Source organism: Ictalurus punctatus, chromosome 26 (genome assembly GCF_001660625.3).
Source record: "Ictalurus punctatus breed USDA103 chromosome 26, Coco_2.0, whole genome shotgun sequence".
In the NCBI taxonomy this organism is placed as follows: domain Eukaryota; kingdom Metazoa; phylum Chordata; class Actinopteri; order Siluriformes; family Ictaluridae; genus Ictalurus; species Ictalurus punctatus.
In genome coordinates, this window is record NC_030441.2 from 3,231,958 (window position 1) to 3,255,798 (window position 23,841).

General features: G+C 36.9%; 1 protein-coding gene across 2 annotated transcripts in view; it reads right to left on the reverse strand.

Annotated features, from left to right (window-relative positions):
• Positions 1-967: 967 nt before the first annotated feature.
• Positions 968-23,841, reverse strand: part of LOC108258627 (interferon-induced GTP-binding protein Mx2-like) — a 36,849-nt gene continuing 13,975 nt past the window's right edge. For both annotated transcript variants that reach the window (XM_017457386.3, XM_017457387.3), the window contains exons 8-12: positions 5,105-5,246; positions 4,490-4,648; positions 3,874-3,950; positions 3,447-3,704; positions 968-1,480 (exon numbers count right to left, since the gene is read on the reverse strand). In XM_017457386.3, coding sequence (XP_017312875.1) covers positions 1,256-1,480; positions 3,447-3,704; positions 3,874-3,950; positions 4,490-4,648; positions 5,105-5,246 — 861 coding nt within the window. In that variant the 3' untranslated portion in view covers positions 968-1,255. The remainder of the gene's footprint in view (positions 1,481-3,446; positions 3,705-3,873; positions 3,951-4,489; positions 4,649-5,104; positions 5,247-23,841) is intronic.

Genomic DNA, 23,841 nt, shown 5'->3' on the forward strand with positions numbered 1-23,841 from the left:
GGTGAATTCATTATTATTATATTGTTGTTCTGGATTAATAATGATTAACCAGAGAGAAAAAAACCTTCATAAAATCCCATTTGTATATGTATTTCTTGGCCCTCAATAAATCAAGCCCTAATTGTTCTTCTCGCTTACCTACATATACAATATGCTTTATACAGGTGGGTGTTGAACTTTGGGGGATGGGGGTTTGTTTGGTTATTGGTGTTGTTGGTCTATGCTCCCAAATTTCCGCTATGCTCCCTTATGCTCACCTCAAGTCTTTTTAAACACTTTTCCCCCCAATTAATTACATTAATTAAATCACGAATCAGACTCAAGCTCCGTGCGCCAAATATGGGTTGCTGCTTCGTTTCCTTTGGCTCTGTGAACCTGGGGGAAAAAAAACTTTTGTAGAAATGGCTCTCAATGTCTACCACCCTACATTTTTATGCTATATAGAAACTTTTGGTAACACTTTCTATGAAGCCCATGCTTATAATTAATTGTAGCCCCATTTTAATTATTTATAAGCAAGTATTACTATAAACACATTTATAACGACACATAAAGACCTATACTTAATTATAATAACATTTATATTATTGTTATAATTACTTATAAGTGATACACTTGCTTTTTTAGTGCCCATGCTCATAATGCATTATACACCAATTTATAAATATTAATTTGTCAGTCTTATGGTTCTGTTAATGTATTCATAAAAATACAGATTGCATTTTTAAAATGTTATTATATTATAGCTATAATTACTTATTGGTAATGCAGATTTATTTCTAGGTCCAATTAGTGAATTATTTTATATTGTTGTTGAGTTATGTTGTGCCGGTTTATAAATACTTACTGAGAGTTATAATACAATTACTAACATTTATAAATGCATCATTGATGGTTTTAAGTAAAGTAAAAGCATAGGATGCAGCTTCCATAATGTAAATGTTAAGAAATCATAATGTGCTTAATATGCGTTATTAATGCTGTTAAAATTGTTTATTTGGAAGTGTAACTTGTATTAAGGACTAGAAAGCAGTACAAAACATTTAAAAAATCCAAGATGACAGACTCAGCACCGTACAGAAAGAAACTGCTTTACCAGAAAATTGCTTTGTGTTTTCTTGAAAATGTAGTAACAAACAAAAACATAAAGGGATTTTGCAGTTCCTTCAGTGATTGACAGTTACATCATTTCTAAAACCTAGAATTCTACCAAAATTTACCAACACAGATTGTGTGTTAAAATTTATGATTGGCTCTAAAATTTAGCCAGGTATTTGAGGGCCTCTGTCAGCCGTTTCTGGCGGCTATGCAGGTTGTTCCGTTTTATGGCGATGTCATGATCTTCTTTCAGCAGCTCATCGATGTTATGTCTGTCCTGTATGAGCTGTATCATTTCCCTCTGCAGCTGTGCCGCTGACTCCTGAAGCATCATGTACCTGATCACCATCGGAACCTGGTCCGCCAGGCGCTTAGTCACAATCTAAAGACATGGTAAGTAATTTTATTCCACTCACCCCAAACAGAGTCAATTAGCTAAAGCAGGTATGGTCTACTGATGTTTGCTGATTTAATTTTTTGCTCTGGAACTATCAGGCTAAAGTAGGCAACGAGTAATAGAAGTCTGTCGCAAATATAGTTGTAGTCAAGACTGTCATTGTTAAGTCCAAGACCAGGGCTAGCCGAGATCGAGTCATGACTGAGACTTTGGGTTGAGGCCAAGTAAAGATCACGTCCAAAAGAAAGCCACACCATGTCAAGTTTGAGACCAAAACCCAGTAAATTATTTTTGCAGTCAGGACTTTACTTCAACTAGTTAGCTTTAGAAGGTAATACTTCTTGTCAAACTTTTTGCATCTTTTTGAAAAGTAAAGACAACAGGAACATCCATCCATTTTCTGTACTGCTTATCCTACACTGGGTTGCGGTGGAGCCTGTGGCCTGTCGCAGGGGACTCAGGGCACAAGGCAGAAGACACCATGAATGGGGTCAATCCATTGCAGGGCACAATTGCATGCACACACTATGGACTATGGCCTGGAGATACCCAGGGAGAACATGTAAGCTCTGACACACAGGGCAGAGGAAGGAATTGGACCCCCAACCCTGGAGATGCAAGGCAAACATGCTAACCGCTAGGCCGTTCTACCCCCAAAATAGGCATTATTCATACAAACTATCAGATGAGACCAAGACCAATGCCCAAGTCTGAGGCAAGTCCAAGTAAAAATGTCAGTAAGTCCAAGACTAATCCAAGTAAATACAGACAGCCCTAGCCTCAACCAAACAATTCCGTGAAATAACAGCGATAGTCCATATTTACACACCTACTGATTGAAGCTGTATAATCTGTATTATCATTCCCAGAAATCCCCTTCATATGCTCAATATAATTGAGCTACTGTATTGATTATGAAAATGTGAATATGTGAACATAAGTGGTGGACTGGTGTGAAGAATTAGAATTGCTTGGATGCCAGATGTTTTAATTAACAACCTGATGATTTAAACTAGTGTATTGTTTTATTGTTTCTGTGAATTGCTCTTTTTTGTATTGTTAGTTTAGTCAGATCTGCCTAAAGATAAATAACCTGCAACATGATGGCTGACCAGTAAAGTTTCCACCAGTTTATGTAGGATTGAACCATAGGCATTGGTGAGGTCAAGCCAAAAACCATCCAGGTCTCATTTACCTTCCCATGCCTCTTGGTTCAGCTGGGTGACAACTTCTGTGTGTTCAATGCATGTTGATACCTTTGTTCATATAGGAGTTCCTCCAGAAAAAAAAAACTCTGTCAGATGTCCGGCAAAACAAAAAAGAAAAATACTTTTACCTCAGCACTAAGGAGAGAGATTGTCCTGAATTGCTAATGTTACTTGAGTTCTCCTCTTTTGGGATCCAGACACCCACCGCAAATTTCCATTGCTGGGCCACCTTCCTGTCCCCTATACCACCTTGAACCTCTAGAGACAGTGCAAGAGCCTGAGCCACCTCTTTTATAGACCATGTATTGCACTCTGCTGGCCTATGGTGCCAACCTTGTTCTGGCTGTAACAACCTCCTGGACCTACTTCTGGGTGAGCTCCTTTATGTTTAACTGGAAGGTAGGTTCTGATGGAGATATCAGTGCCCAATGGTATTTCCTTGCTGTGTCATTGTAGGTGTCATGAAGGTGCTGGTACTAAAGTGAGGTGCGCCTTACTTGCTCCTCTTTGGAGCAAGTACGGTGATTGCTTTTTTTTGCACAAGTCCGAAGGGGTTTGCAATGAAGGCAGTGTATATCCTGGCCCTCTCCTTGTCCCTACTACTGTGCCAAATAATGCGAAGCAGAGTGAGTTTCTGCTAACGCAGCCCTGTGTTCTTGCCTCACCTCTTTTTAACTGTGGTCAAACATGCTAACATTGCAGATGATTGGGAAGGAAATTAATTGTAACTAATAACCACTTACACAATAGTAGGACTTCAGGTGACGTGTCAGTTCCTCAAGAGTGCCTTCGCTGTCTGAGTGATCGTACAACCTTTGAGAAGGCAGGCAAGCCACACCAAACTTTTGTCTCTCTTCTTCTTCCTCCATGATCTTCAGCATGTGCAGGTTATTCTTATACATGCTGTCTTGGGTGTAGATTATCATCTCCATCTTAAACTGGGTCCTGAGCATTGATTCAGTCTCTGACTCCTTCACCTGCTTTATGTTCTCGATTTTGGTCTGGAACAACAAAAAACCATCACACCATGACATGCTTGAAAATAGTATTCCCTGACAGTCTTAGACCTCTGTTTCATGTTTATTGTATATTGTCATTTAGTGCTCATGGTCCAGCAAATGTAGGCAGAGTTTGTCTGTAAAGGTTGTGGGTGAAAATATGAGGACCTACCTTTGCTATTTTATAGAGATTAGGGAAACCTGGGAAGTTGGATTGAGCCAGTTGGATGAACTCCTTCTTAACGAGATCTAAAGACAGATTGGTAAATGCTCTGCACTTATATAGTTTTTTTTAATTTTAGCAGTTCTACAAAGCGGTTCTTTGCACTGTTTCTCATTCACCCATTCACACACACACACACACACACACACACACACACACACACACACACACACACACACATTCACACACCAATGATACCAGAGCTGCCATGCAAGGCGCTAGCCTGCCACTGGGAGCAACGTGGGGTTCAGTGTCTTAGACACAACTATTTGGCATGTGAAGTCATGTTGACCGGGAAACAAAAGGCAAAATGGAGTGTGGAAGATAAATTTAGAATCTGTGGAAATATAATATAATCTAGTAGTAGTAGTAGTAGTAAGACATGGTGTTTTCCACTTATCTTTTTCCACTTACCCTTTACATTCACAAACACTTTGGATAAATAAAGACAATGACTGCTTGTTATTCCAATGCTAAGTTCACAACACATACAATGCAGGCAACAAGCTTAAAGCCTAAGAAAATGCTCCATAGATTTAACTTCAAACAAATTCATGCCATATACCTGAGATTTCCTTCAGTCTCCCGATGGCAGGTTCCTCCAGTTGCTTGATCGGGCCCTTCACTATCACCTCAAAGGTCTTGTAGTTGAGGAAGCTTGGAAGTTCTCTGCCTCTGTATTTTTCCTCATACCCCTGCATTTCCTTCTCAATCCTTTTGTTAACTAGAAAATTCAGGGTATAAGTATACAGGGTAAAAATAAATGACATGACGTTCAGTGTGGTCCATCCTACACTCTCTCAACACTCATGTCTTTGTAAAATGAGTGAACACTCATACTGTCTTGAACAACACTTTTAATATAGTTCATGAAATTATCAGAATATCTGATTCAGCTTTGTTATTGTTCATGATTTATAGCATTGTACATGCACCATTTCTTCAGTCACTTCAATCCCTTGTGTCTCTGATTCGATTAAAATAATAATAATAAAAAAAATCTGATTGGGATTCTTTCATGCGTTTGCTTTGCATGAATTTTTGAAAAGTCATTCTGTAGTTAGCCTAAGAATATCAAAGTACTAAATAAATTAGTAGCCTTTATATAATTTCATGTACCAAACATCTGTAATGTCCTTGTTATACAGCCACACGGATATATTGTCACACTGCTACTCACATGTCTCTCCTACACTGTCTAGATCATTCTTCCAGAGAGAAAACTGCTTCCTCAGACCTGAGAAGATGTTTATATATGACATGCTCTTCACCTCCTCTCCAGTCGTCAGGTTGATGGCATCCTGAGTGAATGCTGTGATTTTCTAATAAACAAATGAAGATCTGTATTCAGATTTAAAACACCCACACTTTATGGTAAAGACAGAAAATTCCTTCGTACACATGAGAGACAGTTGTCGATGCATTTTTAATGATAGTTTTTTATTTTAAAAGAATTCCAATACATTCTAAATGGGTAATCAAGAGTAAAAGCAAGTTACCTTTGTCAAGCAACTTAATCCAAATGTTTTATACATTTGGATTAATTTTATACAATATTGCTCCATATCAATTTATACAATATTAAGCACCTTTTCTAGAATATACTTCATATGTCAATTTGCCAAATTGATCTGTTTCTCTTATTTACTTTTACTTGGAACATAATTCAATAGCTTCTAAATGTTCAGGATCATTGCTCTAAATATTATACACATTCTATATAACATAGTGCACCACTCACTTTGACAAATTTTAACTGTTATTGAATTTGATCAATTTTTAATTGGAAAAACAAAAACAAATAAAACACCAATAGCTTCTGAACAGTTGAAGCTATTGATCTAAAACAACTCATCACTAGATAGGTAAAGTTTTTTTTACAGCAAACACTGATGTTGGCTTGATAAAAGCCGGTCTGAAAGTATAAAATATAAAATAGTTTGAAATCAAAATGTAATAAGCAGTTTTAAGAAAGAAAGAGAGCGAGATATATAGGGTGCCTGTTGGAAACTCTCTATTCTCTATTCCCTCAGATATGTATAAGTATGTTTAGGTTATAGTTTAATTTCTGTCTCATGAACTTTACAGAATCTGTCTGATGTGTACATGCCAGTTTAACATGTCACCATAGGTACTTCCTCATTTCTGTTAAGCGAACCACACCATATATGTTCAACAACTGCTGTACATTCTTGTATTGCCTAAGATGTTTTTCATGTATGTGGCCAGACAGTTCAACTGCCATATTATTTCCACACAGCAGTATGCCTATGCACGGCTATTTGTACCTATAAAAGCCTCTGTTATTCTATGAATAAATCAGACGTCTCTTTGAACTGCTCTGGTTGCCAGTGTGTTCATTTACACTCTCCGGCGCCGTATACACTCTGTGATAACCAACATGCGCTAGTTTTTCTTTAGAGTAAATGAAGCAGAGGCAAGAAAGTCTGACGGAGGAAAAGTGAAGATAAAATTGTTATTTGCTTTATCCTTACAGTGCCAATACTTCTCTGAGTTAGAGAAATAGTTTGCCAGTACTTTGAGTTGTATAGATAGGGTGCCAATACTTGTAACATTAAATAGAAAGCTGGGGTGCCGATACTTTTTAGAGTTGACCGGATAGATAGAATGCCAATACTTTTAGAACTGGATAGATAGCAAGGGTGCCAACACTTTTAGAGTTGGACAGATAGGGTGCCAATACATTTAGAGTTGGATAGATAGATAGATAGATAGATAGATAGATAGATAGATAGAGTGTCAATACTTGTAGAGTCAGATATAGGGTGCCAATACTTTTAAAGTTGGATGGATAGATATGGTGCTAATACTTTCTGAGTTGGCTAAATAAATAGAGAGATGAAGTGAGAGTCTCTGTTATAGGTACACTGACAAAGTGAGAAGGACCGAAGAGCGGCTTCAGGCTGTGTGCACACAGGTGTGTGTGTTTTGACAGCTGGAGTTTGAAATCTTGAAAATTCTGAGCCAGGCTCTGAACATTATGACAATGTAAGTGAAATGGGAGTTTTTGGGGATTTTTAGCTTATCCACTATGGGAAAACCGTAAGTATAATCAGTTAGGAAATACAGAGCATGACTCATCTGAAAAGTATGAAGGACTGTGCTGAGTTGAGTTAACGGAAGCAGGTCAGAACAGGCTGTAGGTCTATGGCGAGTTTGTTGCATGTAGATTGAAAGCTCTGGGAGGAGTAGCATTTAGAAATTTTGGGTCTCAGTATAATAATAATAATAAATTTAGCGGCAAGCAGCAATTATCAGGGTTCAAGCACTGTAGGGCCTTTAACTCTTTTAATATTAACTATGTGTTGTTCTGTGTCCCATTTCATCCATGTATTTTCTTAATGAGATTTCAATAAGTTTAGGCAGATTTGCACATTTAAAGTGCTATAGATATACCAGATAGCAAGGTGACATTGATAGAATCTTGCGTTTTCATCTAAACCATCACTTTGATTGAAATTTCAATGTTTACACTGGTTTGGTTCCGATCAGGCGAACAACCTAACCCTACGACTTAGGAGTTTGCAAAACTAGGTTTTAAATAATCTCAGATATTTAAGGAAAGATTTGATTGACAGCAATGGTCCTAGAAGAAACATTGTTCAGAATGAGGAGATCTGACATATGATACAAAGAACATGTGTATGTCTGAAACATCAGATAATATACAATCATTTACACTCTGCAATTTTTATCAAATGACCATACAGTGCGCCCTTTCATACGTATACCAGGTTTGGTGAAAATATCTCATTCCGTTTAAGAGTTATTACTATGTAACTAACATGGCCAAGTCCACTACCTTTACTTTTGGCATACCGTCGACATGTAAAATCGAAAGTTCAACTTTTTTTTATTTATAAATGAACTCCAGAGAATCATGCAGCACTTGTTTTGTTGATACTGAGTGAAAAACCTACGACTAGTGTGCAAAAGAAGGTTTTAACATTATCTGAAATATTTACCGAATGGTTTGACAAACAGCAATGATTCTTGAGGCAAAGTTGTTTAGAATGAGAAGAGCTATCACTTAATATATACTACTTGTGTCTTTTGAAAACATTGCATTATATATACAACCGTTAACAACTACAAAAATCGTGACAGAGTCACCAAGTGGCCGGTTTTTTCAAAACCAAGAGTAACATTAAATAGAAAGCTGGGGTGCCAACACTTTTAGAGTTGACTGGATAGATAGAATGCCAATACTTTTAGAACTGGATAGATAGCAAGGGTGCCAACACTTTTAGAGTTGGACAGATAGGGTGCCAATACATCTAGAGTTGGATAGATAGATAGATAGATAGATAGATAGATAGATAGAGTGTCAATACTTGTAGAGTCAGATATAGGGTGCCAATAGTTTTAAAGTTGGATGGATAGATATGGTGCTAATACTTTTTGAGTTGGCTAAATAGATAGAGAGATGAAGTGAGAGTCTCTGTTACAGGTACATTGACAAAGTGAGAAGGACCGAAGAAGGGATTCGGGCCGTGTGCACACAGGTGTGTGTGTTTTGACAGCTGGAGTTTGAAATCTTGAAAATTCTGAGCCAGGCTCTGAACATTATGAGAATGTAAGCGATTGGGAGTTTTGGGGGATTTTTAGCTCATCCACTATGGGAAAACCATAAGTATAATCAGTTAGGAAATACAGAGCATGACTCATCTGAAAAGCCTGAAGGACTGTGCTGAGTTGAGTTAACGGAAGCAAGTCAGAACAGGCTGTAGGTCTATGGCGAGTTTGGTGCATGTACCTTGAAAGCTCTGGGAGGAGTAGCATTTAGAAATTTTGGGTCTCAGAATAATTATAATAATAAATTTAGCTGCAAGCAGCAATTATCGGGGTTCAAGCACTGTAGGGCCTTTAACTCTTTTAATATTAACTATGTGTTGTTCTGTGTCCCATTTCATCCATGTATTTTCTTAATGAGATTTCAATAAGTTTAGGCAGATTTGCACATTTAAAGTGCTATAGATATACCAGATAGCAAGGTGACATTGATAGAATCTTGCGTTTTCATCTAAACCATCACTTTGATTGAAATTTCAATGTTTACACTGGTTTGGTTCCGATCAGGCGAACAACCTAACCCTACGACTTAGGAGTTTGCAAAACTAGGTTTTAAATAATCTCAGATATTTAACGAAAGATTTGATTGACAGCCATGGTCCTAGAAGAAACATTGTTCAGAATGAGGAGATCTGACATATGATACAAAGAACATGTGTATGTCTGAAACATCAGATAATATACAATCATTTACACTCTGCAATTTTTATCAAATGACCATACAGTGCGCCCTTTCATACGTATACCAGGTTTGGTGAAAATATCTCATTCCGTTTAAGAGTTATTACTATGTAACTAACATGGCCAAGTCCACTACCTTTACTTTTGGCATACCGTCGACATGTAAAATCGAAAGTTCAACTTTTTTTTATTTATAAATGAACTCCAGAGAATCATGCAGCACTTGTTTTGTTGATACTGAGTGAAAAACCTACGACTAGTGTGCAAAAGAAGGTTTTAACATTATCTGAAATATTTACCGAATGGTTTGACAAACAGCAATGATTCTTGAGGCAAAGTTGTTTAGAATGAGAAGAGCTATCACTTAATATATACTACTTGTGTCTTTTGAAAACATTGCATTATATATACAACCGTTAACAACTACAAAAATCGTGACAGAGTCACCAAGTGGCCGGTTTTTTCAAAACCAAGAGTAACATTAAATAGAAAGCTGGGGTGCCAACACTTTTAGAGTTGACTGGATAGATAGAATGCCAATACTTTTAGAACTGGATAGATAGCAAGGGTGCCAACACTTTTAGAGTTGGACAGATAGGGTGCCAATACATCTAGAGTTGGATAGATAGATAGATAGATAGATAGATAGATAGAGTGTCAATACTTGTAGAGTCAGATATAGGGTGCCAATAGTTTTAAAGTTGGATGGATAGATATGGTGCTAATACTTTTTGAGTTGGCTAAATAGATAGAGAGATGAAGTGAGAGTCTCTGTTACAGGTACATTGACAAAGTGAGAAGGACCGAAGAAGGGATTCGGGCCGTGTGCACACAGGTGTGTGTGTTTTGACAGCTGGAGTTTGAAATCTTGAAAATTCTGAGCCAGGCTCTGAACATTATGAGAATGTAAGCGATTGGGAGTTTTGGGGGATTTTTAGCTCATCCACTATGGGAAAACCATAAGTATAATTAGTTAGGAAATACAGAGCATGACTCATCTGAAAAGCCTGAAGGACTGTGCTGAGTTGAGTTAACGGAAGCAAGTCAGAACAGGCTGTAGGTCTATGGCGAGTTTGGTGCATGTACCTTGAAAGCTCTGGGAGGAGTAGCATTTAGAAATTTTGGGTCTCAGAATAATTATAATAATAAATTTAGCTGCAAGCAGCAATTATCGGGGTTCAAGCACTGTAGGGCCTTTAACTCTTTTAATATTAACGATGTGTTGTTCTGTGTCCCATTTCATCCATGTATTTTCTTAATGAGATTTCAATAAGTTTAGGCAGATTTGCACATTTAAAGTGCTATAGATATACCAGATAGCAAGGTGACATTGATAGAATCTTGCGTTTTCATCTAAACCATCACTTTGATTGAAATTTCAATGTTTACACTGGTTTGGTTCCGATCAGGCGAACAACCTAACCCTACGACTTAGGAGCTTGCAAAACTAGGTTTTAAATAATCTCAGATATTTAACGAAAGATTTGATTGACAGCAATGGTCCTAGAAGAAACATTGTTCAGAATGAGGAGATCTGACATATGATACAAAGAACATGTGTATGTCTGAAACATCAGATAATATACAATCATTTACACACCATTTATACAGCCATTTTCATGGTTTGTTTTTTTACTATTATAGTGTCACAAGTGGCCAAACTCTGCAATTTTTATCAAATGACCATAGAGTGCGCCCTTTCATACGTATACCAGGTTTGGTGAAAATATCTCATTCCGTTTAAGAGTTATTACTATGTAACTAACATGGCCAAGTCCACTACCTTTACTTTTGGCATACCGTCAACACGTAAAATCGAAAGTTCAACTTTTTTTGATAATTATTTATAAATGAACTCCAGAGAATCATGCAGTACTTGTTGTGTTGATATTGAGCGAAAAACCTACGACTAGTTTGCAAAAGTAGGTTTTTAACATTATCTGAAATATTTACCGAATGGTTTGACAAACAGCAATGATTCTTGAGGCAAAGTTGTTTAGAATGAGAAGAGCTATCACTTAATATATACTACTTGTGTCTTTTGAAAACATTGCATTATATATACAACCGTTAACAACTACAAAAATCGTGACAGAGTCACCAAGTGGCCGGTTTTTTCAAAACCAAGAGTAACATTAAATAGAAAGCTGGGGTGCCAACACTTTTAGAGTTGACTGGATAGATAGAATGCCAATACTTTTAGAACTGGATAGATAGCAAGGGTGCCAACACTTTTAGAGTTGGACAGATAGGGTGCCAATACATCTAGAGTTGGATAGATAGATAGATAGATAGATAGATAGAGTGTCAATACTTGTAGAGTCAGATATAGGGTGCCAATAGTTTTAAAGTTGGATGGATAGATATGGTGCTAATACTTTTTGAGTTGGCTAAATAGATAGAGAGATGAAGTGAGAGTCTCTGTTACAGGTACATTGACAAAGTGAGAAGGACCGAAGAAGGGATTCGGGCCGTGTGCACACAGGTGTGTGTGTTTTGACAGCTGGAGTTTGAAATCTTGAAAATTCTGAGCCAGGCTCTGAACATTATGAGAATGTAAGCGATTGGGAGTTTTGGGGGATTTTTAGCTCATCCACTATGGGAAAACCATAAGTATAATCAGTTAGGAAATACAGAGCATGACTCATCTGAAAAGCCTGAAGGACTGTGCTGAGTTGAGTTAACGGAAGCAAGTCAGAACAGGCTGTAGGTCTATGGCGAGTTTGGTGCATGTACCTTGAAAGCTCTGGGAGGAGTAGCATTTAGAAATTTTGGGTCTCAGAATAATTATAATAATAAATTTAGCTGCAAGCAGCAATTATCGGGGTTCAAGCACTGTAGGGCCTTTAACTCTTTTAATATTAACGATGTGTTGTTCTGTGTCCCATTTCATCCATGTACTTTCTTAATGAGATTTCAATAAGTTTAGGCAGATTTGCACATTTAAAGTGCTATAGATATACCAGATAGCAAGGTGACATTGATAGAATCTTGCGTTTTCATCTAAACCATCACTTTGATTGAAATTTCAATGTTTACACTGGTTTGGTTCCGATCAGGCGAACAACCTAACCCTACGACTTAGGAGCTTGCAAAACTAGGTTTTAAATAATCTCAGATATTTAACGAAAGATTTGATTGACAGCAATGGTCCTAGAAGAAACATTGTTCAGAATGAGGAGATCTGACATATGATACAAAGAACATGTGTATGTCTGAAACATCAGATAATATACAATCATTTACACACCATTTATACAGCCATTTTCATGGTTTGTTTTTTTACTATTATAGTGTCACAAGTGGCCAAACTCTGCAATTTTTATCAAATGACCATAGAGTGCGCCCTTTCATACGTATACCAGGTTTGGTGAAAATATCTCATTCCGTTTAAGAGTTATTACTATGTAACTAACATGGCCAAGTCCACTACCTTTACTTTTGGCATACCGTCAACACGTAAAATCGAAAGTTCAACTTTTTTTGATAATTATTTATAAATGAACTCCAGAGAATCATGCAGTACTTGTTGTGTTGATATTGAGCGAAAAACCTACGACTAGTTTGCAAAAGTAGGTTTTTAACATTATCTGAAATATTTACCGAATGGTTTGACAAACAGCAATGATTCTTGAGGCAAAGTTGTTTAGAATGAGAAGAGCTATCACTTAATATATACTACTTGTGTCTTTTGAAAACATTGCATTATATATACAACCGTTAACAACTACAAAAATCGTGACAGAGTCACCAAGTGGCCGGTTTTTTCAAAACCAAGAGTAACATTAAATAGAAAGCTGGGGTGCCAACACTTTTAGAGTTGACTGGATAGATAGAATGCCAATACTTTTAGAACTGGATAGATAGCAAGGGTGCCAACACTTTTAGAGTTGGACAGATAGGGTGCCAATACATCTAGAGTTGGATAGATAGATAGATAGATAGATAGATAGAGTGTCAATACTTGTAGAGTCAGATATAGGGTGCCAATAGTTTTAAAGTTGGATGGATAGATATGGTGCTAATACTTTTTGAGTTGGCTAAATAGATAGAGAGATGAAGTGAGAGTCTCTGTTACAGGTACATTGACAAAGTGAGAAGGACCGAAGAAGGGATTCGGGCCGTGTGCACACAGGTGTGTGTGTTTTGACAGCTGGAGTTTGAAATCTTGAAAATTCTGAGCCAGGCTCTGAACATTATGAGAATGTAAGCGATTGGGAGTTTTGGGGGATTTTTAGCTCATCCACTATGGGAAAACCATAAGTATAATCAGTTAGGAAATACAGAGCATGACTCATCTGAAAAGCCTGAAGGACTGTGCTGAGTTGAGTTAACGGAAGCAAGTCAGAACAGGCTGTAGGTCTATGGCGAGTTTGGTGCATGTACCTTGAAAGCTCTGGGAGGAGTAGCATTTAGAAATTTTGGGTCTCAGAATAATTATAATAATAAATTTAGCTGCAAGCAGCAATTATCGGGGTTCAAGCACTGTAGGGCCTTTAACTCTTTTAATATTAACGATGTGTTGTTCTGTGTCCCATTTCATCCATGTATTTTCTTAATGAGATTTCAATAAGTTTAGGCAGATTTGCACATTTAAAGTGCTATAGATATACCAGATAGCAAGGTGACATTGATAGAATCTTGCGTTTTCATCTAAACCATCACTTTGATTGAAATTTCAATGTTTACACTGGTTTGGTTCCGATCAGGCGAACAACCTAACCCTACGACTTAGGAGCTTGCAAAACTAGGTTTTAAATAATCTCAGATATTTAAGGAAAGATTTGATTGACAGCAATGGTCCTAGAAGAAACATTGTTCAGAATGAGGAGATCTGACATATGATACAAAGAACATGTGTATGTCTGAAACATCAGATAATATACAATCATTTACACACCATTTATACAGCCATTTTCATGGTTTGTTTTTTTACTATTATAGTGTCACAAGTGGCCAAACTCTGCAATTTTTATCAAATGACCATAGAGTGCGCCCTTTCATACGTATACCAGGTTTGGTGAAAATATCTCATTCCGTTTAAGAGTTATTACTATGTAACTAACATGGCCAAGTCCACTACCTTTACTTTTGGCATACCGTCAACACGTAAAATCGAAAGTTCAACTTTTTTTGATAATTATTTATAAATGAACTCCAGAGAATCATGCAGTACTTGTTGTGTTGATATTGAGCGAAAAACCTACGACTAGTTTGCAAAAGTAGGTTTTTAACATTATCTGAAATATTTACCGAATGGTTTGACAAACAGCAATGATTCTTGAGGCAAAGTTGTTTAGAATGAGAAGAGCTATCACTTAATATATACTACTTGTGTCTTTTGAAAACATTGCATTATATATACAACCGTTAACAACTACAAAAATCGTGACAGAGTCACCAAGTGGCCGGTTTTTTCAAAACCAAGAGTAACATTAAATAGAAAGCTGGGGTGCCAACACTTTTAGAGTTGACTGGATAGATAGAATGCCAATACTTTTAGAACTGGATAGATAGCAAGGGTGCCAACACTTTTAGAGTTGGACAGATAGGGTGCCAATACATCTAGAGTTGGATAGATAGATAGATAGATAGATAGATAGAGTGTCAATACTTGTAGAGTCAGATATAGGGTGCCAATAGTTTTAAAGTTGGATGGATAGATATGGTGCTAATACTTTTTGAGTTGGCTAAATAGATAGAGAGATGAAGTGAGAGTCTCTGTTACAGGTACATTGACAAAGTGAGAAGGACCGAAGAAGGGATTCGGGCCGTGTGCACACAGGTGTGTGTGTTTTGACAGCTGGAGTTTGAAATCTTGAAAATTCTGAGCCAGGCTCTGAACATTATGAGAATGTAAGCGATTGGGAGTTTTGGGGGATTTTTAGCTCATCCACTATGGGAAAACCATAAGTATAATCAGTTAGGAAATACAGAGCATGACTCATCTGAAAAGCCTGAAGGACTGTGCTGAGTTGAGTTAACGGAAGCAAGTCAGAACAGGCTGTAGGTCTATGGCGAGTTTGGTGCATGTACCTTGAAAGCTCTGGGAGGAGTAGCATTTAGAAATTTTGGGTCTCAGAATAATTATAATAATAAATTTAGCTGCAAGCAGCAATTATCGGGGTTCAAGCACTGTAGGGCCTTTAACTCTTTTAATATTAACGATGTGTTGTTCTGTGTCCCATTTCATCCATGTATTTTCTTAATGAGATTTCAATAAGTTTAGGCAGATTTGCACATTTAAAGTGCTATAGATATACCAGATAGCAAGGTGACATTGATAGAATCTTGCGTTTTCATCTAAACCATCACTTTGATTGAAATTTCAATGTTTACACTGGTTTGGTTCCGATCAGGCGAACAACCTAACCCTACGACTTAGGAGCTTGCAAAACTAGGTTTTAAATAATCTCAGATATTTAAGGAAAGATTTGATTGACAGCAATGGTCCTAGAAGAAACATTGTTCAGAATGAGGAGATCTGACATATGATACAAAGAACATGTGTATGTCTGAAACATCAGATAATATACAATCATTTACACACCATTTATACAGCCATTTTCATGGTTTGTTTTTTTACTATTATAGTGTCACAAGTGGCCAAACTCTGCAATTTTTATCAAATGACCATAGAGTGCGCCCTTTCATACGTATACCAGGTTTGGTGAAAATATCTCATTCCGTTTAAGAGTTATTACTATGTAACTAACATGGCCAAGTCCACTACCTTTACTTTTGGCATACCGTCAACACGTAAAATCGAAAGTTCAACTTTTTTTGATAATTATTTATAAATGAACTCCAGAGAATCATGCAGTACTTGTTGTGTTGATATTGAGCGAAAAACCTACGACTAGTTTGCAAAAGTAGGTTTTTAACATTATCTGAAATATTTACCGAATGGTTTGACAAACAGCAATGATTCTTGAGGCAAAGTTGTTTAGAATGAGAAGAGCTATCACTTAATATATACTACTTGTGTCTTTTGAAAACATTGCATTATATATACAACCGTTAACAACTACAAAAATCGTGACAGAGTCACCAAGTGGCCGGTTTTTTCAAAACCAAGAGTAACATTAAATAGAAAGCTGGGGTGCCAACACTTTTAGAGTTGACTGGATAGATAGAATGCCAATACTTTTAGAACTGGATAGATAGCAAGGGTGCCAACACTTTTAGAGTTGGACAGATAGGGTGCCAATACATCTAGAGTTGGATAGATAGATAGATAGATAGATAGATAGAGTGTCAATACTTGTAGAGTCAGATATAGGGTGCCAATAGTTTTAAAGTTGGATGGATAGATATGGTGCTAATACTTTTTGAGTTGGCTAAATAGATAGAGAGATGAAGTGAGAGTCTCTGTTACAGGTACATTGACAAAGTGAGAAGGACCGAAGAAGGGATTCGGGCCGTGTGCACACAGGTGTGTGTGTTTTGACAGCTGGAGTTTGAAATCTTGAAAATTCTGAGCCAGGCTCTGAACATTATGAGAATGTAAGCGATTGGGAGTTTTGGGGGATTTTTAGCTCATCCACTATGGGAAAACCATAAGTATAATCAGTTAGGAAATACAGAGCATGACTCATCTGAAAAGCCTGAAGGACTGTGCTGAGTTGAGTTAACGGAAGCAAGTCAGAACAGGCTGTAGGTCTATGGCGAGTTTGGTGCATGTACCTTGAAAGCTCTGGGAGGAGTAGCATTTAGAAATTTTGGGTCTCAGAATAATTATAATAATAAATTTAGCTGCAAGCAGCAATTATCGGGGTTCAAGCACTGTAGGGCCTTTAACTCTTTTAATATTAACGATGTGTTGTTCTGTGTCCCATTTCATCCATGTATTTTCTTAATGAGATTTCAATAAGTTTAGGCAGATTTGCACATTTAAAGTGCTATAGATATACCAGATAGCAAGGTGACATTGATAGAATCTTGCGTTTTCATCTAAACCATCACTTTGATTGAAATTTCAATGTTTACACTGGTTTGGTTCCGATCAGGCGAACAACCTAACCCTACGACTTAGGAGCTTGCAAAACTAGGTTTTAAATAATCTCAGATATTTAAGGAAAGATTTGATTGACAGCAATGGTCCTAGAAGAAACATTGTTCAGAATGAGGAGATCTGACATATGATACAAAGAACATGTGTATGTCTGAAACATCAGATAATATACAATCATTTACACACCATTTATACAGCCATTTTCATGGTTTGTTTTTTTACTATTATAGTGTCACAAGTGGCCAAACTCTGCAATTTTTATCAAATGACCATAGAGTGCGCCCTTTCATACGTATACCAGGTTTGGTGAAAATATCTCATTCCGTTTAAGAGTTATTACTATGTAACTAACATGGCCAAGTCCACTACCTTTACTTTTGGCATACCGTCAACACGTAAAATCGAAAGTTCAACTTTTTTTGATAATTATTTATAAATGAACTCCAGAGAATCATGCAGTACTTGTTGTGTTGATATTGAGCGAAAAACCTACGACTAGTTTGCAAAAGTAGGTTTTTAACATTATCTGAAATATTTACCGAATGGTTTGACAAACAGCAATGATTCTTGAGGCAAAGTTGTTTAGAATGAGAAGAGCTATCACTTAATATATACTACTTGTGTCTTTTGAAAACATTGCATTATATATACAACCGTTAACAACTACAAAAATCGTGACAGAGTCACCAAGTGGCCGGTTTTTTCAAAACCAAGAGTAACATTAAATAGAAAGCTGGGGTGCCAACACTTTTAGAGTTGACTGGATAGATAGAATGCCAATACTTTTAGAACTGGATAGATAGCAAGGGTGCCAACACTTTTAGAGTTGGACAGATAGGGTGCCAATACATCTAGAGTTGGATAGATAGATAGATAGATAGATAGATAGAGTGTCAATACTTGTAGAGTCAGATATAGGGTGCCAATAGTTTTAAAGTTGGATGGATAGATATGGTGCTAATACTTTTTGAGTTGGCTAAATAGATAGAGAGATGAAGTGAGAGTCTCTGTTACAGGTACATTGACAAAGTGAGAAGGACCGAAGAAGGGATTCGGGCCGTGTGCACACAGGTGTGTGTGTTTTGACAGCTGGAGTTTGAAATCTTGAAAATTCTGAGCCAGGCTCTGAACATTATGAGAATGTAAGCGATTGGGAGTTTTGGGGGATTTTTAGCTCATCCACTATGGGAAAACCATAAGTATAATCAGTTAGGAAATACAGAGCATGACTCATCTGAAAAGCCTGAAGGACTGTGCTGAGTTGAGTTAACGGAAGCAAGTCAGAACAGGCTGTAGGTCTATGGCGAGTTTGGTGCATGTACCTTGAAAGCTCTGGGAGGAGTAGCATTTAGAAATTTTGGGTCTCAGAATAATTATAATAATACATTTAGCTGCAAGCAGCAATTATCGGGGTTCAAGCACTGTAGGGCCTTTAACTCTTTTAATATTAACGATGTGTTGTTCTGTGTCCCATTTCATCCATGTATTTTCTTAATGAGATTTCAATAAGTTTAGGCAGATTTGCACATTTAAAGTGCTATAGATATACCAGATAGCAAGGTGACATTGATAGAATCTTGCGTTTTCATCTAAACCATCACTTTGATTGAAATTTCAATGTTTACACTGGTTTGGTTCCGATCAGGCGAACAACCTAACCCTACGACTTAGGAGCTTGCAAAACTAGGTTTTAAATAATCTCAGATATTTAAGGAAAGATTTGATTGACAGCAATGGTCCTAGAAGAAACATTGTTCAGAATGAGGAGATCTGACATATGATACAAAGAACATGTGTATGTCTGAAACATCAGATAATATACAATCATTTACACACCATTTATACAGCCATTTTCATGGTTTGTTTTTTTACTATTATAGTGTCACAAGTGGCCAAACTCTGCAATTTTTATCAAATGACCATAGAGTGCGCCCTTTCATACGTATACCAGGTTTGGTGAAAATATCTCATTCCGTTTAAGAGTTATTACTATGTAACTAACATGGCCAAGTCCACTACCTTTACTTTTGGCATACCGTCAACACGTAAAATCGAAAGTTCAACTTTTTTTGATAATTATTTATAAATGAACTCCAGAGAATCATGCAGTACTTGTTGTGTTGATATTGAGCGAAAAACCTACGACTAGTTTGCAAAAGTAGGTTTTTAACATTATCTGAAATATTTACCGAATGGTTTGACAAACAGCAATGATTCTTGAGGCAAAGTTGTTTAGAATGAGAAGAGCTATCACTTAATATATACTACTTGTGTCTTTTGAAAACATTGCATTATATATACAACCGTTAACAACTACAAAAATCGTGACAGAGTCACCAAGTGGCCGGTTTTTTCAAAACCAAGAGTAACATTAAATAGAAAGCTGGGGTGCCAACACTTTTAGAGTTGACTGGATAGATAGAATGCCAATACTTTTAGAACTGGATAGATAGCAAGGGTGCCAACACTTTTAGAGTTGGACAGATAGGGTGCCAATACATCTAGAGTTGGATAGATAGATAGATAGATAGATAGATAGAGTGTCAATACTTGTAGAGTCAGATATAGGGTGCCAATAGTTTTAAAGTTGGATGGATAGATATGGTGCTAATACTTTTTGAGTTGGCTAAATAGATAGAGAGATGAAGTGAGAGTCTCTGTTACAGGTACATTGACAAAGTGAGAAGGACCGAAGAAGGGATTCGGGCCGTGTGCACACAGGTGTGTGTGTTTTGACAGCTGGAGTTTGAAATCTTGAAAATTCTGAGCCAGGCTCTGAACATTATGAGAATGTAAGCGATTGGGAGTTTTGGGGGATTTTTAGCTCATCCACTATGGGAAAACCATAAGTATAATCAGTTAGGAAATACAGAGCATGACTCATCTGAAAAGCCTGAAGGACTGTGCTGAGTTGAGTTAACGGAAGCAAGTCAGAACAGGCTGTAGGTCTATGGCGAGTTTGGTGCATGTACCTTGAAAGCTCTGGGAGGAGTAGCATTTAGAAATTTTGGGTCTCAGAATAATTATAATAATAAATTTAGCTGCAAGCAGCAATTATCGGGGTTCAAGCACTGTAGGGCCTTTAACTCTTTTAATATTAACGATGTGTTGTTCTGTGTCCCATTTCATCCATGTATTTTCTTAATGAGATTTCAATAAGTTTAGGCAGATTTGCACATTTAAAGTGCTATAGATATACCAGATAGCAAGGTGACATTGATAGAATCTTGCGTTTTCATCTAAACCATCACTTTGATTGAAATTTCAATGTTTACACTGGTTTGGTTCCGATCAGGCGAACAACCTAACCCTACGACTTAGGAGCTTGCAAAACTAGGTTTTAAATAATCTCAGATATTTAACGAAAGATTTGATTGACAGCAATGGTCCTAGAAGAAACATTGTTCAGAATGAGGAGATCTGACATATGATACAAAGAACATGTGTATGTCTGAAACATCAGATAATATACAATCATTTACACACCATTTATACAGCCATTTTCATGGTTTGTTTTTTTACTATTATAGTGTCACAAGTGGCCAAACTCTGCAATTTTTATCAAATGACCATAGAGTGCGCCCTTTCATACGTATACCAGGTTTGGTGAAAATATCTCATTCCGTTTAAGAGTTATTACTATGTAACTAACATGGCCAAGTCCACTACCTTTACTTTTGGCATACCGTCAACACGTAAAATCGAAAGTTCAACTTTTTTTGATAATTATTTATAAATGAACTCCAGAGAATCATGCAGTACTTGTTGTGTTGATATTGAGCGAAAAACCTACGACTAGTTTGCAAAAGTAGGTTTTTAACATTATCTGAAATATTTACCGAATGGTTTGACAAACAGCAATGATTCTTGAGGCAAAGTTGTTTAGAATGAGAAGAGCTATCACTTAATATATACTACTTGTGTCTTTTGAAAACATTGCATTATATATACAACCGTTAACAACTACAAAAATCGTGACAGAGTCACCAAGTGGCCGGTTTTTTCAAAACCAAGAGTAACATTAAATAGAAAGCTGGGGTGCCAACACTTTTAGAGTTGACTGGATAGATAGAATGCCAATACTTTTAGAACTGGATAGATAGCAAGGGTGCCAACACTTTTAGAGTTGGACAGATAGGGTGCCAATACATCTAGAGTTGGATAGATAGATAGATAGATAGATAGATAGATAGATAGATAGATAGATAGATAGAGTGTCAATACTTGTAGAGTCAGATATAGGGTGCCAATAGTTTTAAAGTTGGATGGATAGATATGGTGCTAATACTTTTTGAGTTGGCTAAATAGATAGAGAGATGAAGTGAGAGTCTCTGTTACAGGTACATTGACAAAGTGAGAAGGACCGAAGAAGGGATTCGGGCCGTGTGCACACAGGTGTGTGTGTTTTGACAGCTGGAGTTTGAAATCTTGAAAATTCTGAGCCAGGCTCTGAACATTATGAGAATGTAAGCGATTGGGAGTTTTGGGGGATTTTTAGCTCATCCACTATGGGAAAACCATAAGTATAATCAGTTAGGAAATACAGAGCATGACTCATCTGAAAAGCCTGAAGGACTGTGCTGAGTTGAGTTAACGGAAGCAAGTCAGAACAGGCTGTAGGTCTATGGCGAGTTTGGTGCATGTACCTTGAAAGCTCTGGGAGGAGTAGCATTTAGAAATTTTGGGTCTCAGAATAATTATAATAATAAATTTAGCTGCAAGCAGCAATTATCGGGGTTCAAGCACTGTAGGGCCTTTAACTCTTTTAATATTAACTATGTGTTGTTCTGTGTCCCATTTCATCCATGTATTTTCTTAATGAGATTTCAATAAGTTTAGGCAGATTTGCACATTTAAAGTGCTATAGATATACCAGATAGCAAGGTGACATTGATAGAATCTTGCGTTTTCATCTAAACCATCACTTTGATTGAAATTTCAATGTTTACACTGGTTTGGTTCCGATCAGGCGAACAACCTAACCCTACGACTTAGGAGTTTGCAAAACTAGGTTTTAAATAATCTCAGATATTTAACGAAAGATTTGATTGACAGCCATGGTCCTAGAAGAAACATTGTTCAGAATGAGGAGATCTGACATATGATACAAAGAACATGTGTATGTCTGAAACATCAGATAATATACAATCATTTACACACCATTTATACAGCCATTTTCATCATTTGTTTTTTTTACTATTATAGCGCCACAAGTGGCCAAACTCTGCAATTTTTATCAAATGACCATACAGTGCACCCTTTCATACGTATACCAGGTTTGGTGAAAATATCTCATTCCGTTTAAGAGTTATTACTATGTAACTAACATGGCCAAGTCCACTACCTTTACTTTTGTCATACCGTTGACATGTAAAATCGAAAGTTCAACTTTTTTTTGATAATTATTTATAAATGAACTCCAGAGAATCATGCAGCACTTGTTTTGTTGATACTGAGTGAAAAACCTACGACTAGTTTGCAAAAGTAGGTTTTAACATTATCTGAAATATTTACCGAATGGTTTGACAAACAGCAATGATTCTTGAGGCAAAGTTGTTTAGAATGAGAAGAGCTATCACTTAATATATACTACTTGTGTCTTTTGAAAACATTGCATTATATATACAACCGTTAACAACTACAAAAATCGTGACAGAGTCACCAAGTGGCCGGTTTTTTCAAAACCAAGAGTCAAATAGGTCTAAGGGGTTTTTGCAATATAAGTGCAGACCAGATTTCCGATCAGCCATTGTTAACATTGTCTAATAGCTGATGAAACTGTTTTTCAACATACGTGAATTTCCTTATAAACAATGATGGCATCTGAGACAAAGACACTGTATGCAAATTTTGAAGTCAATGGTTCCATATTTATACAGACAATTTCATGTTTTTTGGTGCTATAACGCAACCATGTAGCAAAACCTTGTGATTATTTTCGGGGGACCTCATACATAAGCCTGCCAAGTTTGGTGAAGATATCTCATTTTGTTCAAGCATTATAGCCATTTACATTCTGAAGCTATTGAATTTTCCAAATAAGAATGTATTACAATTTTGTACCAGTTAAACATGCTAAGTACAGAATGTAGTACAGTATTCACTAACCCTCTTCCTTGAGATCTACCTTTCCGCAGGTTTTATCTCCAACCGAAATCTAACACACCTGTTTTAGTTTATCAAAAACTTAAGGCAATGATTAGATGGTCAGATAGGCATGATTACGGTTGGAGCTAAAGTCTTCATGAAGATAGTTCAGAAGCTACTGGCACAGGTTCAAATAGGCCTGCTTGGCATTGACACAAGACAGTAGCACAACAACAGAGACATGTAATTGTAGAGATGGAAATGCAGCAATACGAATAGCTGATGGGATATGTAAGAGCAGTGGCTCATGGAAAAAAAAAACATGACAGAGGACAAGGTAAAACATGGGAAAACAGTAAGATAAGGAAAATCAGCTGGAGAGAGAGAACGGGGAAAAGAAGGAAGCAAGTTAAGGTTTCTAGTGAAAGAAATATACTCGCCATATACTCGCCATTTGTGTTAAGCCTAATTAACACTGAAGCTCCGACATTTCTGACCCCAAATCGTGTCACATAAACACCACTACCCTCACATGAACTGCT